Source organism: Nerophis lumbriciformis, linkage group LG15, assembly GCF_033978685.3.
Source record: "Nerophis lumbriciformis linkage group LG15, RoL_Nlum_v2.1, whole genome shotgun sequence".
In the NCBI taxonomy this organism is placed as follows: domain Eukaryota; kingdom Metazoa; phylum Chordata; class Actinopteri; order Syngnathiformes; family Syngnathidae; genus Nerophis; species Nerophis lumbriciformis.
In genome coordinates, this window is record NC_084562.2 from 2,263,317 (window position 1) to 2,276,102 (window position 12,786).

Genomic DNA, 12,786 nt, shown 5'->3' on the forward strand with positions numbered 1-12,786 from the left:
AACGAAACTTTGTTTTCAGCACAAACCCGTTTAAGATTAGACAAACAAACAGTGTACAGGGTTACAGAACAGGAACGCTGATGGGTCGCCACAAAGCGCCCCGTAAAAGATGGGAAAAAGGAAAACGCTGGGGAAAAAGATGAGTAAAAAAATACAATCTAGACTGGGCTCCTAAGGGTGCCTATTCTGGAGTGGGAAAAAACCTCCATGCAATGCACACATAAACACGTTACATTTAATCTTGACAAACTCGCAACAGAGGGGCGGGGCGTTGGGGCTCTGGAAGGCGACCGCTGCTATGAAGCGCTGCCATCTGACCATCACCCCGAGGGGAAACAAGCGGTGGTGATGGCGTGGGGGGGAGAGGGGGTGTGTGTGTGTGTGTGCCCAACTGTCCTGGTTGTGATGATGTAATGTTTTTTATAGACTGAGGCCGATCTGCAAAAGTTCGACTCCAGGTGTCGGTGAGGAGGGAGGGAGGTCAAAAGCGTCTATCATTGAGCTGTCCTCGGGGGTGTTTTTCAGAACAGCCTGGTCCTGTTTTCACAGCGTCAAAGCCATTCGAGGGAGTCAAATCGTAGATTAGGATGTTTGTTTTCCGCGAGCAGACAAAACAATGACTTGTCTGTTCTATTTGTCCATGCTGGGTGCTCTCAAATTCAATTCAATTTTCCTTTTCAGCAAACTTCTCCATGATGTGATCCATCTTGCGATTCAGTTCAGAAATCGCCACAGTCTGTGTTCCCACAGCCCTGCCCAAACCATCCATTGCAACGAACAGCCTTTGGGCTCCTTGAGTGGCTGCAATCGTCTTACAAATTTGACTATACACCAGAGCAATGCCCAGCCCAATCAGCAGGTGCCCCGCGATCACGGTTCCAAAAAGGTACTGCAGATGTCTTCCATGTCCTCGATGGAAAGGACTGAGAGGCACTTGATTCTCCATTTATCCCAGGAATCTCTCACGTACCCCGCAGCAATGGTTCCATCAGGGCAGCCAGGCTCCCCCGAACCTCTTTTCCTCGTCGAAAAGATTTTGTCAATTGCGTTGAGAGTCCAGCTGATCATTTCCATGTCTGATGTTTAGATTTGAAGACAGCGCAAAGAAAGAGGCTTCAAAAAAGTTCAGACAAGACAAAAACAAAGAGAGCAAGCTGGGTGAAGAGGGAGCGGAAAAAAATGCGACCGCCCTCACCAGAGGCAAGACAGAAAAATGTGAGGCTAATACTAAAATAACTAAAGTGGGGGATAATCATTCGCCCCCCTGTTCATTCTGTAAATTTACACCCCTACCAACACGTGGGTTTATTTTGGTGAGGGAAAAAATCTACAAAAAAACATTAAATAAAGATTATACAATTAGTATTTGATTGAATGAAATAAGTATTTGATCCTTTACCAACCTGACACAACTCTGACACCAACATACCAGTTATACAGCTCTGTCCGGACCCTTTAGGAAAGTATACTTGATTAGGGGCTGGGTATTGTTGCCAATTTCCTAAATCAATTATATTTCAATCTATAAGGTTCTAAATAAATAATTATGATTTGATTCGAGTCTCAACTCTATTACTAAATACAAATGCACTTTATTTCTTCCCTTTACTATTAAGAGGTTTTAAGAACAAATTTGTGATTGGAAAGTTTTTAACTTGAACTGTACAAAGTATCATTTTGAAGTAAAGGAATAAAAGTGAATGTGAATTTGTACAGCAACATTCCATCACTGTAAATTACATTAAGGTATTCTTTGTAAGTGCAAACCAATAACAGAAAATATGGAAGCTTTTTTTGGCCGCCCAGTCAGACAGGATGTAATGCATGGGATTTTATTGTGAACGTCGAAAGTGAGTTTGTTTTTGGCGTACATGACGACAGTGCTTCGCGCAAGAAGATGAATATGTAAAAACAAAAGATTAACGGGGGCTGTCCTTTCTTCATAGTGAACTTTCAGCATATCAGTGGTCATCTTACAAGACTCACGGTTACCAATATAATACATACAAACTACGGTACTGATTATTATCATAACGTTCTGGCACCTTAACCAACCGCTTGAAGCCGGTGCAAATCTTTGCCAACAAAAATACCAGGGTGCGGGGTGGAATCTATATCATCCCTGTGAATCGATATTGCAAAATCTGAAAAAATATTGTTCCATATTTGATCAAATCATTGTTTTTTTACTTAGATCTAACCCAAATCTCAATGTGTTAAGTGTTTAAGAGGCACCTTACACAGAATCAATATTTTGTAATCAGACAGCTTTACCTCTTATTGGTCAAGACCAAAGCTCTGTCACAAGCTCTATCTTAGGGAAATAACTGTAAACCTGCACATGGTTGAAATGGGCTACACGACCATCAGCAAAAAGCTTGGAATTGTAGTCAAATGACACTTTGATGACAAACAAGGCTTTCAAGATAAATATTACGAATAATAGTTCCATCCATCCATTTTCTACCGCTTGTCCCTTTCGGGGTCGCAGGGGGTGCTGGAGCCTATCTCAGCTACATTTAGGCGGAAGGCGGGATACACCCTGGACAAGTCGCCACCTCATCGCAGGGCCAACACAGATAGACAGACAACATTCACACTCACATTCCCACACTAGGGCCAATTTAGTGTTGCCAATCAACCTATCCCCAGGTGCATGTTTTTGGAGGTGGGAGGAAGCCGGAGTACCCGGGAGGAATCTACGCAGTCACGAAGAGAACATGCAAACTCCACACAGAAGGTCCCGAGCCTGGGATTGAACTCAGGACCTTCGTATTGTGAGTAACATGCACAAACCCCTGTTCCACCGTGTTGCTCATTTCTCAAAATTATTATGTTGTGTCTATCACTGTTAAAAAAACCCTCCAATTAAAATGATTGGCTATTCATGTCGCATCTCTCACAAATACATTTTGTGGTACATAGACTGGATTTGGTTGGCGCCAATAGCCAAGACCTGGGGAGCAGGACCCAGTCCTGTTGTGGTGTAAATTACAGGCCAAGACTACTATAGAGAACAGTGAAGCAAAATGATGATTCAGCAGCTGTTTTCCTGCAGGGAAGATGGGATCTGGAAAGCAGCGTAAGCATTCGCTACCTTGTCAGTCTTTTCCTTTGCGGAGATATATTGGACCTGCAGGTTGTCTTCCTCAATGTACCGCTGGCGCAGCTCATTCTCCTTCAGTTGTCTCTCCAGATCCAGCTGTTCTCTCCTGATTTGGGCACGGTTCGAAAAAATCTGCCGCAGGGATTCTGACACCCTAAAGAGATGTAAAAAAAACAGGCTTTGACTTTCAAAGTTCTGCATTAGTAAGTTTAACAGAGAAGAGGGAGATTAAGACCTTACATTCAAATATTCATATTTGTGAAAATTAGAAGGTATACAAAGGCCTATGATGGTCTTTATCTTTAGTATTTAAACAAAGTTATCCATATGATTAACCCAACGCAGGAGAGAGGAAAGCAATATGCAAGTAAAAAAATACTGGGGCGCTGTCGCTGAAATGTGACTGCACTCTTCAGTGAAACTCCAGTGACGTAGGAGATGTTGTGGCCTTGCTAGACTGCTGAATTTTTAATAGTGTGAGAAGCGTGCATGCTCTATTCAGAGCCTCTCACTGTGCGAGTTGTGAATTCTGATGCCAGTGAATGAAATGTGTGGGAGTGAGACTCATTCAGCTTTTCTGTGTCCCCCGCCCCCAGTACAAGTACCGGACAAACGCCATTGTATGTCTTTAAAATGACTGGATAGGCTTGTGTGTGTTGGATTTGGAGAAATCTATGTCTATCTATGCTTATTTAAAACTAGTGCTGTGAAGTCAAATGTTTTAATCAGATTAATCACATTTTTGAATTTGGATTAATCATGATTAATCACAGGTTATTACTCGCTTGCATAATTTAAATTACCTTAAAAAAAGAGCTCAGTATTTGGACACAAATGCAATTCTATTGTCACAATGTCAATCAGTAACATTTTTTAAATGTTTTACTTGAATGCACACCATTTATTTGCTCAAAACTTGGTAACAGTTTTATCTTAAGTCTATTTTGGAGTGAAATATGACGGTGAGCAGAGCAGTCAGAGTCTCCTCACTCATTTTAGCACTGACGTATGCTTTGACCTGATCACTGACCATATAACAACTTGTGCCGCCTTTCAGGTAACCATCCTTTAAAGGAGCAAGTACAGCCAAAATAAATTGGGTGATTAATCTGCGTATATACATGATAAATGCAATTGCGATTAATCACAAGAGTTAACTTGTTATTTTTGACAGCCCAATCAACACTTCACAAGTGTCCCAAAAATAACAAAACATGAATATAATTAATATCAAGCTGAAACACATAATATCATTTGCTAGTTTTGTTTTTGCAATGTCTCTGCAATTCCTCTGAACTAGTTATACCTATCACCTTCATAACATGCCTGGCTTGCCACGATGTGCATGAGTTAAATACGCCACAATGTTAACACAGTTAAATAAATAAATTAGTTACCGTCATTAAGGCGTCACTTCTGACAGCTCTAATTGTCATATACTCTACAACAGGGGTGTGCAGTGTACGGCATGAGGGCCATTTGCGACCCGCAGCTAATTGTTTAATCGCCTGTGGCACATTCTAAAAATAACATTACTAAACAAATGAATTAAAACAAGCTAAAACATTGAATAAAAGGGCAAACAGGTGTAATGCATTGAGAACAAGTTGAATTGTTGATGCTAATAACAAATCTGACATGCTTCTAAGTCAAATCTATGTATTCCACTGGTTCTTAAAGTAAAACATATCAAAATGACCCTGTTTGGATACCCCTGCACTACATATTAGTTGATTCCTCCAAAACAAAAAAAACTTACAGCACCAAACTGGTTTTGCATGATAAATCCTACTAAAACAGTTTGACACATAAATGGTATGAAACAGTCAAAAATGACATTTACCTTTTAAAGTCTGCTTGTTTCTGGGAAGACATCGCGTTGGAGGCAAATGGCACATTTTTATCCTCATATTCTGTTAGTTTTTGTTTCAACTGTACAATCTGTCCAAAGAGATACAATAAGGCACAGTCAAACACAAGTACATACTTTGAATATATATTATTTTAGATGACCCATGTTAGAAATGTTGTCAGTGACAGTGTATTTTTTTACCTCTTGCCGTTGCTTCTCACATATGACTGCATACTGGCCAATGTGACTGTCCAGACTTACAACGTTACTCTTCAGCTAATAGGTAGGCAAATAAAGACATTTGCAATCCATGCATCAGAAAACACATTTCATTACACAATAGTTTAATACATACCGTGGATTTGATCTCCTTGGCCCTGTTAGCATATTTCAGTGTGTTATGAGTGTCGTCATACGACTTGGATGATGGGCTGACATTGGCAATCATGACAGTCCTGCAGTTGCCTCCCAAAGAGTCCTTAAGTATCCGAGTAAGTTTGCTGTCCCTGTATGGTATATGAGACTTCTTGCGCTGAAAAAAAAAAGAAAATAACTAGCCTGGGTCCAAAAGTTTAAATGATCTGGGATGTTTCGATTAAAGCAGCAAGCAAAAAGAAGCTCACAAACCACACTCTGTTACTATACTTGAATAAAGCACATGGTAATGTTAGCAAAAAACCCCCAGTGAAATAGACAAAAATAAATATTTTTGGCATGGGAAATATCCATCCGAGGAAGCAGAAGCAGCCATTCACAATATCGGTCAGACTCACTGCAGCGGCTCTATGAAAACAAGTCTATCGTATACCACTACTACAAAGTACAGCAGCTTAGGTGACTCATGATCTCAAAGGCATTAGGATGGCAGACTGTCACAATAAAAAGGTTCATTTAAAGTAACAAAGGACTATGAAAATATATCTTCTGGTGATTTGAGTTAATGGTCACATCAGACTTAAAACATCCATCCATTTCCTACCGCTTGTCCCTTTCAGGGTCGCTGGAGCCTATCTCAGCTGCATTTGGGCGGAAGGCGGTTTACACCCAGGACAAGTCGCCACCTCATCGCAGGGCCAACACAGATAGACAGACAACATTCACACTCACATTCACACATGAGAGCCAATTTAGTGTTGCCAATAAACTTATCCCCAGGAGCATGTTTTTGGAGGTGGGAGGAAGCCGTAGTACCCGTATGACTGTAAATACAATACTATTGAATGCATTAGAGTTATGGCCCTGCGATGAGGTGGCGACTTGTCCAGGGTGTACCCTGCCTTCCGCCCGATTGTAGCTGAGATAGGCTCCAGCGCCCCCCGTGACCCCAAAGGGAATAAGCGGTAGAAAATGGATGGATGGGGATGGCATTAGAGTTATAGTTGGTCAAGACGTTTTGGGTAAAACATAATTAGCACGGAGAAAAACTGATACTGACTGAACCGGGATATAGTTTACAAAAAAGTCTGCACTTTTCATACCCGATTGTTTTGAGTGTTGGGAGGCTAAGGACAGGCAGACATAAAAACGTTTTAGAGTAAGACAAAAATCACACAAAAACGTAAAGGTGAAACTGTTATTATGTGTTACATTGCAGCGTATTATTATATATTGAGCTAAGTTCAAATAGTGTAAAAGAAGTAACTGAGGTAATCAGACAAACCGACAGTATTGCTGTGAAACAATATAATAAATAAATGATAAGTGGGTTATACTTGTATAGCGCTTTTCTACCTTCAAGGTACTCAAAGCGCTTTGACAGTATTTCCACATTCACCTATTCACACACACATTCACACACCGATGGCGGGAGCTGCCATGCAAGGTGCTAACCAGCAGCCATCAGGAGCAAGGGGTGAAGTGTCTTGCCCAAGGACACAACGGATGTGACTAGGATGGTAGAAGGTGGGGATTGAACCCCAGTAACCAGCAACTCTCCGATTGCTGGCAAAGCCACTCTACCAACTTCGCCACGCCGTCCCATCAATAAGATATGTAACTTATATCCTAATTTAACTTTATTTCATACAATATCTTGAGCAAAATAAAGTCCAATGTGCTAAATAACTAAACATAAGAGATGATTTAAATCCTTTGATCTTTTTTCCCTTAAAGCTCTCCTGTGCCCAGGGATTTATTTCCTGAGTTTATAAACAACCACTGTTGGCGTTAACACACTTTTTGTGTCTTTTTTACGCAAATCAGAAAGGACACGCATTTACCTAAGTCCGCGTGTCCCCGGGACGCGGGTTTTAAAAACATTTTTTTACCGACCCTGCCTTCTTCGCGTTTTTATTGGTCGTCTTCAAAGTAATGAACTTTCCGGTACATATTCTTAAATTTTGATTCGCCGAAAGGTTTATCAATCACAAATACTGCGTCAGTTTGCACTCAAACAACTTTACTGCGAGGGGCTGTCAAAAGAAAGACTTCATGGTAAACACTATGGTGAGTGTAAAGTCAAGCTTTTTAACTTCATCCTGTGCCATGTCTCCAGTAAATGAGTTGTTTTAGTCTTTGTGAGTCCATGGAAACTTCACTTTTATCTCCCGCTGGATCGACATCGTTCGAGGATGGAGACAGGTTAGCTGTCAAGCTAACCAGGACCCGACCAGACTTCACCACCCCAAAAACATACTTTGCAGGTCAACAAACGGGGAAAATATGTGCCTTTTGAAGTGTTAATGTGCGAGGAGTGTTTAAAAGGAGTCTCTTGGAGAAGTGGCTGACAAGTTAGCAAGTGTCGCTCGCATCGCTGACAGTGACGTCATCACCGTCATTGTTTACTGAAGCAGAGATGCTGACTCTGCGCTATGATGAACGCGCATGCGTCGCCAAGCTCTGCTTTTTATCGATAGATTTATCAGATTAAATGTTTAATTATCTATAGCATGGGTGTCAAAAGTGTGGCCCGGAGGCCATTTGCGTCCCGCAGCTAATGTTTTAAAGGCCCACGGCACATTCTAAAAATACTATTAAAATAAACAAAAACATAACAAAAGTGGAATAAAAAAGCTGACAGGTGAAATGTAATTTAGAAAAAGTTGCAATGTTGACTAATAAAGCAAAGCTGTTTTTTTTTCTTTAAAACTGTCATTGCTCAAAACATAATGTTGAATCAAAATCAATGTTTTTATGAATTATTGACATATCCAAAGCTCCGATTACTTCACATCAAATATTCCACTTTGAAAAATATTTTTTGTGGAAGATTTTGCATATTTTGTGTGTTTGCCATAAAAAAACATAGTTTTCTTTGACAAAAAGGGAAGAAAACAAACAAAAAAACAACATAAAAAAACAAACAAACAGAATTGACGGATAGATCTGAAGTTGATGTACACTCTAGAGATTTAAGCGTTAAATAAATAATGTATATAGGCCCTGGCACACAATTATCATAATTTCATGACTGAATTCATGAAATTATACACCTACAACTTATTAAATAAAAATATAGAAAAAACTACCAGCAGCGGTAAAGTTTGAATCCATGAAGGAAAGAAGAAAGTGAATGAATGTTTATAACAGAATAAATTTACGTATGCATAAAACATTGTTTTCTATTGTATTATTTATTTAATGAATTAAGTAACGTTTATGACAACCTTTTTCCAAAACACAATATAGAATGTGAGATATAACAGAATAATGCATACATTTATCATTTGTTTTCAAAACGGTTACAAAAAGTGGGACCCAAAACATTTACTGTGGGACCCCATTTTTATGACTTGATGGGGTCCTTGGGACCTCATTTTGAAAATTTCTAGCGCGAACACTGCTTTTCGTCACGGACATGGCACGACAGTATCCAAACAGTCTTTAAACACGAATACAGTTGCCAATAACACCAAAAATATATGCTAGATGTGTTGCCAGTCCTTTTTATTAAAGAAAGAGTGACTAAAAAAAATTAGAGAAAAAGTACATTGTACAATAAGCAGCAACAATTTAAAAATAGAACAAAATTATATTATGGAAGAAAAATGTATATGTTAATACTAAATAACACATTTGTTTTAAATGTATATTCACATTTTTTTTTGCCTTTTTAAAAAATATATGCATCATAGCAAATCTTGCAATGAGTCATATCGACCAAGCCCCTAAACACACCCCCACCATCACAGGTATTTTGGCAATTTAGGGGAAACCGTGATATTAACAAAATAAAAATGTCTTACATTACGATCATGCTTTGTCAGAGATGTTTTGTAATATTATTATGTGATATTTGCACCTAAAGAAATGCTAGTACATCAGTTGAGGAATATGAAGGCGGGTGGGGTGGGGGTTTTCTGGCTGGCTGAAATATTGTGTAAATTATTTTATAACATGTTCTGGTCGAGTCCTCAATTACAGAATGATTCGCAGGCTCAATATTACATTTTATTAATTAATAGAGAAGGTTAAAACATTGTCATCCAGCAATATGAAGACCATTAACTTGTACAACATGTAATTTTGTACAAGTTAATGGTACAACATTACAGTTAACTCTTCAGAAGCATAAATTCAGGTAGAAATATCACATATTATACAGCTGGGATAGCCCCCATTCCCTGAAAATGATCTGCTTAGGGTGAAAAATTAAACCTATCTGCGATTATCACGATTAATTTTGAGTTAACTATAAACAAAATGTGATCAAATATTTTAATCGTTTGACAGCCCCTATCTTCATAATATGTTTTACTTGTATTTTATTTTATTCTTCATTCCGACACATGGTTCTTACTAATTTTACATGTTTTATTAGTTTTAATTTTAGCGTTCCTCAGAGGGAGCCCTCTGCATTAGGGGTTATCGGCCATGGCTGTGGGGGCGCTTTGTGTCAGCGTCCTGGTGGCCGTGGTCTGGTGATCTCCTGGTGCAGATGGCTCCTGTGATAGTGTTTCTTCACCTGGCTCCTCTGTACTCAGCCATGCATTCATTTGTGCATGTGTGTGCAACTGATGATGTGGGATGTGGGTTATTGGGGTATTTTTTTAAGTCTGTAAAGCACTTTGTGTTGTATTTCTTTTATGTATGAAAAGTGCTTTAGAAATAAAGTTTGATTGATTGATTGATATAACCACTTAATTCACCTGTAACTATTGGGATGGGATAGGAAATGAGTAGGGGTTTGTGGAGGGCTTTACAGGGTGAACAGATCACTTAGCCCTACTAAACTTTAAAATCTGAAATGCCCACAGCATGTAAAAATAAACAAATAAATTAGGGTTGTCAAAAGTAATGATACATGGTTTTTTTCAGTATCGTCACGGTTTCTTCTGCAAGGCACATCTAATCTTGGCACCTGAGCACTAGGCCAGCACCGAAGAAGAACGCCCGCTGTCTTTAAAAAAACGAGCCAGTGTTTCCCCATTTATTTATGAACGTCTGTCAGAAATGCGGATTTCGGGCTTCGGGCTCGCCCTTGCTCATACTTTACATACTTTAAGACTCCACATTATTGCTGTCATTTAAAAAAAAAAAAATAGTTGACTGTTGTTGTCATTTATGACCATACCTATAAGCACAATATTGTTTGTTTTGATATACTGGGAGGCTATTGCCCACTTCTGTTCCTTTTTGAATATATAGTAGCCTCTTTGCAGCTGCTACTGCGATTTTAATTATTTGCAGAAATATGTTAAAGCACAGTAATCCAAAATACTTGACACTTTGAAACAGTTTTCAATAAAGTAAGTTTAAAAGTACATTATATTACTTTTTGTTTTTTAAATCGTGGTATCGAATAAGCGTAGAGAATCGTAAACATTCATAGGTATTGGGATCGATTGCTGAAATTCTGATATTGTGACAACCCTCGTCTAAATACTATGCAGTTTACTGTCACAAAGAATGTAAGAAATGCCTATTATTGTGTAGTAATCACATAGCATTAAACTGTAATTTTTAGGCATTATGCAATTTGAAATTGGGAATTTATCAGTAAATTAAAAAAATACAGTACATGTACCGGTATACCTAAACAATACACACGCTCACTAGAAACAGGGTATTGGTACACATAATCTAATTACATGCAAAACACAAGTACTGAAATGATTGCCGTATTTGCATGTGGTGGTCTCAAACTCACTCTTACGATAGTATGTTTTTTTAATATACATTTTTCTTATCTCATTTAGCTACATGAAATGGGAAAATTCTGCACAAAACTCTCTCGCAGCACAGTTACACAATACCATTGTGTATTGGTAACATATTGTTAAATGCATCAATACTGCATATCAGAGCATATTATTTGACCAGGAATCCATGACGACACGAAAAGAACACTGTGCCTTGCTAAAAAGTCCTGGTCTGCCCTTTGTTCCATATGTAGACTGACATGTAATGGGTTCATGGTTGGGTCAAAGCAGCTTTTCACCAAAATAAATTTTTTCAGGGTCAAGTAGTTTTTGCGTAATCCTTCTGACAGACGGACAGTCAACAAAAGCAACATAGGCGGGTGAAAACATGATGAAAATGAAACAAATGAGGAGGAGAATGTGGACCTTCCCCAACCCCCATTCATCCATTCTATAAATAAAATTGTTAGGAAGCGATGAGTTTCTCCATATTTACCTCGAAGAACTCAGACAATTGTTTTGGTTGCTTATGGAGAATGGAACGATAATGTAAATACTGTTTCAAAGTTCTCACGATAATGTTGTGGCATGTGAAGGTATCAAATAAGAACTTTGGAGTACTCCTGTAAGTGTATTTGTTCTGGTGCTATTGAGTGGTCTGAGAAGTAAACGACATCTCCCATGTTCCCCTGTGCAGTATCAATTCCCATCTCTACATGACAAAGTTGCTAAGTTAGCAATACAGGTCTATCCTACTACGTCTTCTTGGTCTGTGTTAGGAAACGGGTGCATTTGTGGCGGTCAAAATTCATTAGTGGTGGGCCACACAAAGAAATGTGTGGGAAACACATTAAAACAATGTATGCAAAAATATAATTATTTCCCACTAGGGACGTAACGATATGAAAATGTGATATAACTGTTTTTGTCATCAAAGTTATCATGGCTATCATTATTACGTTATTGCTACTAGTGTGCTCAGAAAGTACTCATAAACACTTTAGTTTAATTTAATAATAAAAAAAGGAATACAATAAATACATAGCCACACAATATACTTTATTGGCAGTAATATGGTATATAAAAATAATGTTCTGGCTACTTAGGCCATAATCCTTTTGTGTGTTTAAATATTTGTATCTTCTTAAAGTTTTAGTGAAAAAAAAACGTGTGTTGGGTGCGTCATGTCCGGTTTATGTGACGTCAACCAGATTAATTTCCTGTTGTCATAATCCTTCCGAATATCGATTGAACTCTCTAAGAGAGTACAGCCTTTAGATTTAATGTGCACAACTGAATATCTTAGTTGCTCAGACAGTAATGTATTATATAATTTTAGATTGGGGAATGTTGTTTTTTTAATGGGTAAAAGGGGAAATGTCTTTTGTATTCATGTTAGCATTTAAACTAGCTAGCACAAGCTTGCTTCTCCAGTAAATGAGCAGTGTCAGTATCGGTCTGTGAGTTTGTTAACGTGTTATCAATCACGGTTTTAGGCAAATTTTTATTTGAAACGGTAATACTAACCATGGACTGTTTAACCGCGGTTTATCGTTACATCTCTTTTACCCCACCTTTAATCTGACTCATCTGTTGAGTTTTAAACCAACTTTTGTTTTTTTAATATGTGACTTAAAGTAGTAGTTCTTTATAGTTCATATTGAAAACAGGTGGTACAATCAACAATTCAAGCTATAATCAAATATATGTATATTGTTTTTCCAACATTCTGGATATACCTTAATCCA

General features: G+C 38.4%; 1 protein-coding gene across 3 annotated transcripts in view; it reads right to left on the reverse strand.

The window, feature by feature from the left end:
- LOC133616018 (kinesin-like protein KIF18A) overlaps positions 1-12,786 on the reverse strand; it is a 47,482-nt gene that overhangs the window by 21,336 nt on the left and 13,360 nt on the right. For all 3 annotated transcript variants that reach the window (XM_061974998.2, XM_061975000.2, XM_061974999.2), the window contains exons 7-10: positions 5,314-5,490; positions 5,160-5,234; positions 4,950-5,047; positions 3,098-3,260 (exon numbers count right to left, since the gene is read on the reverse strand). In XM_061974998.2, the coding sequence (XP_061830982.1) occupies positions 3,098-3,260; positions 4,950-5,047; positions 5,160-5,234; positions 5,314-5,490 (513 nt within the window). The remainder of the gene's footprint in view (positions 1-3,097; positions 3,261-4,949; positions 5,048-5,159; positions 5,235-5,313; positions 5,491-12,786) is intronic.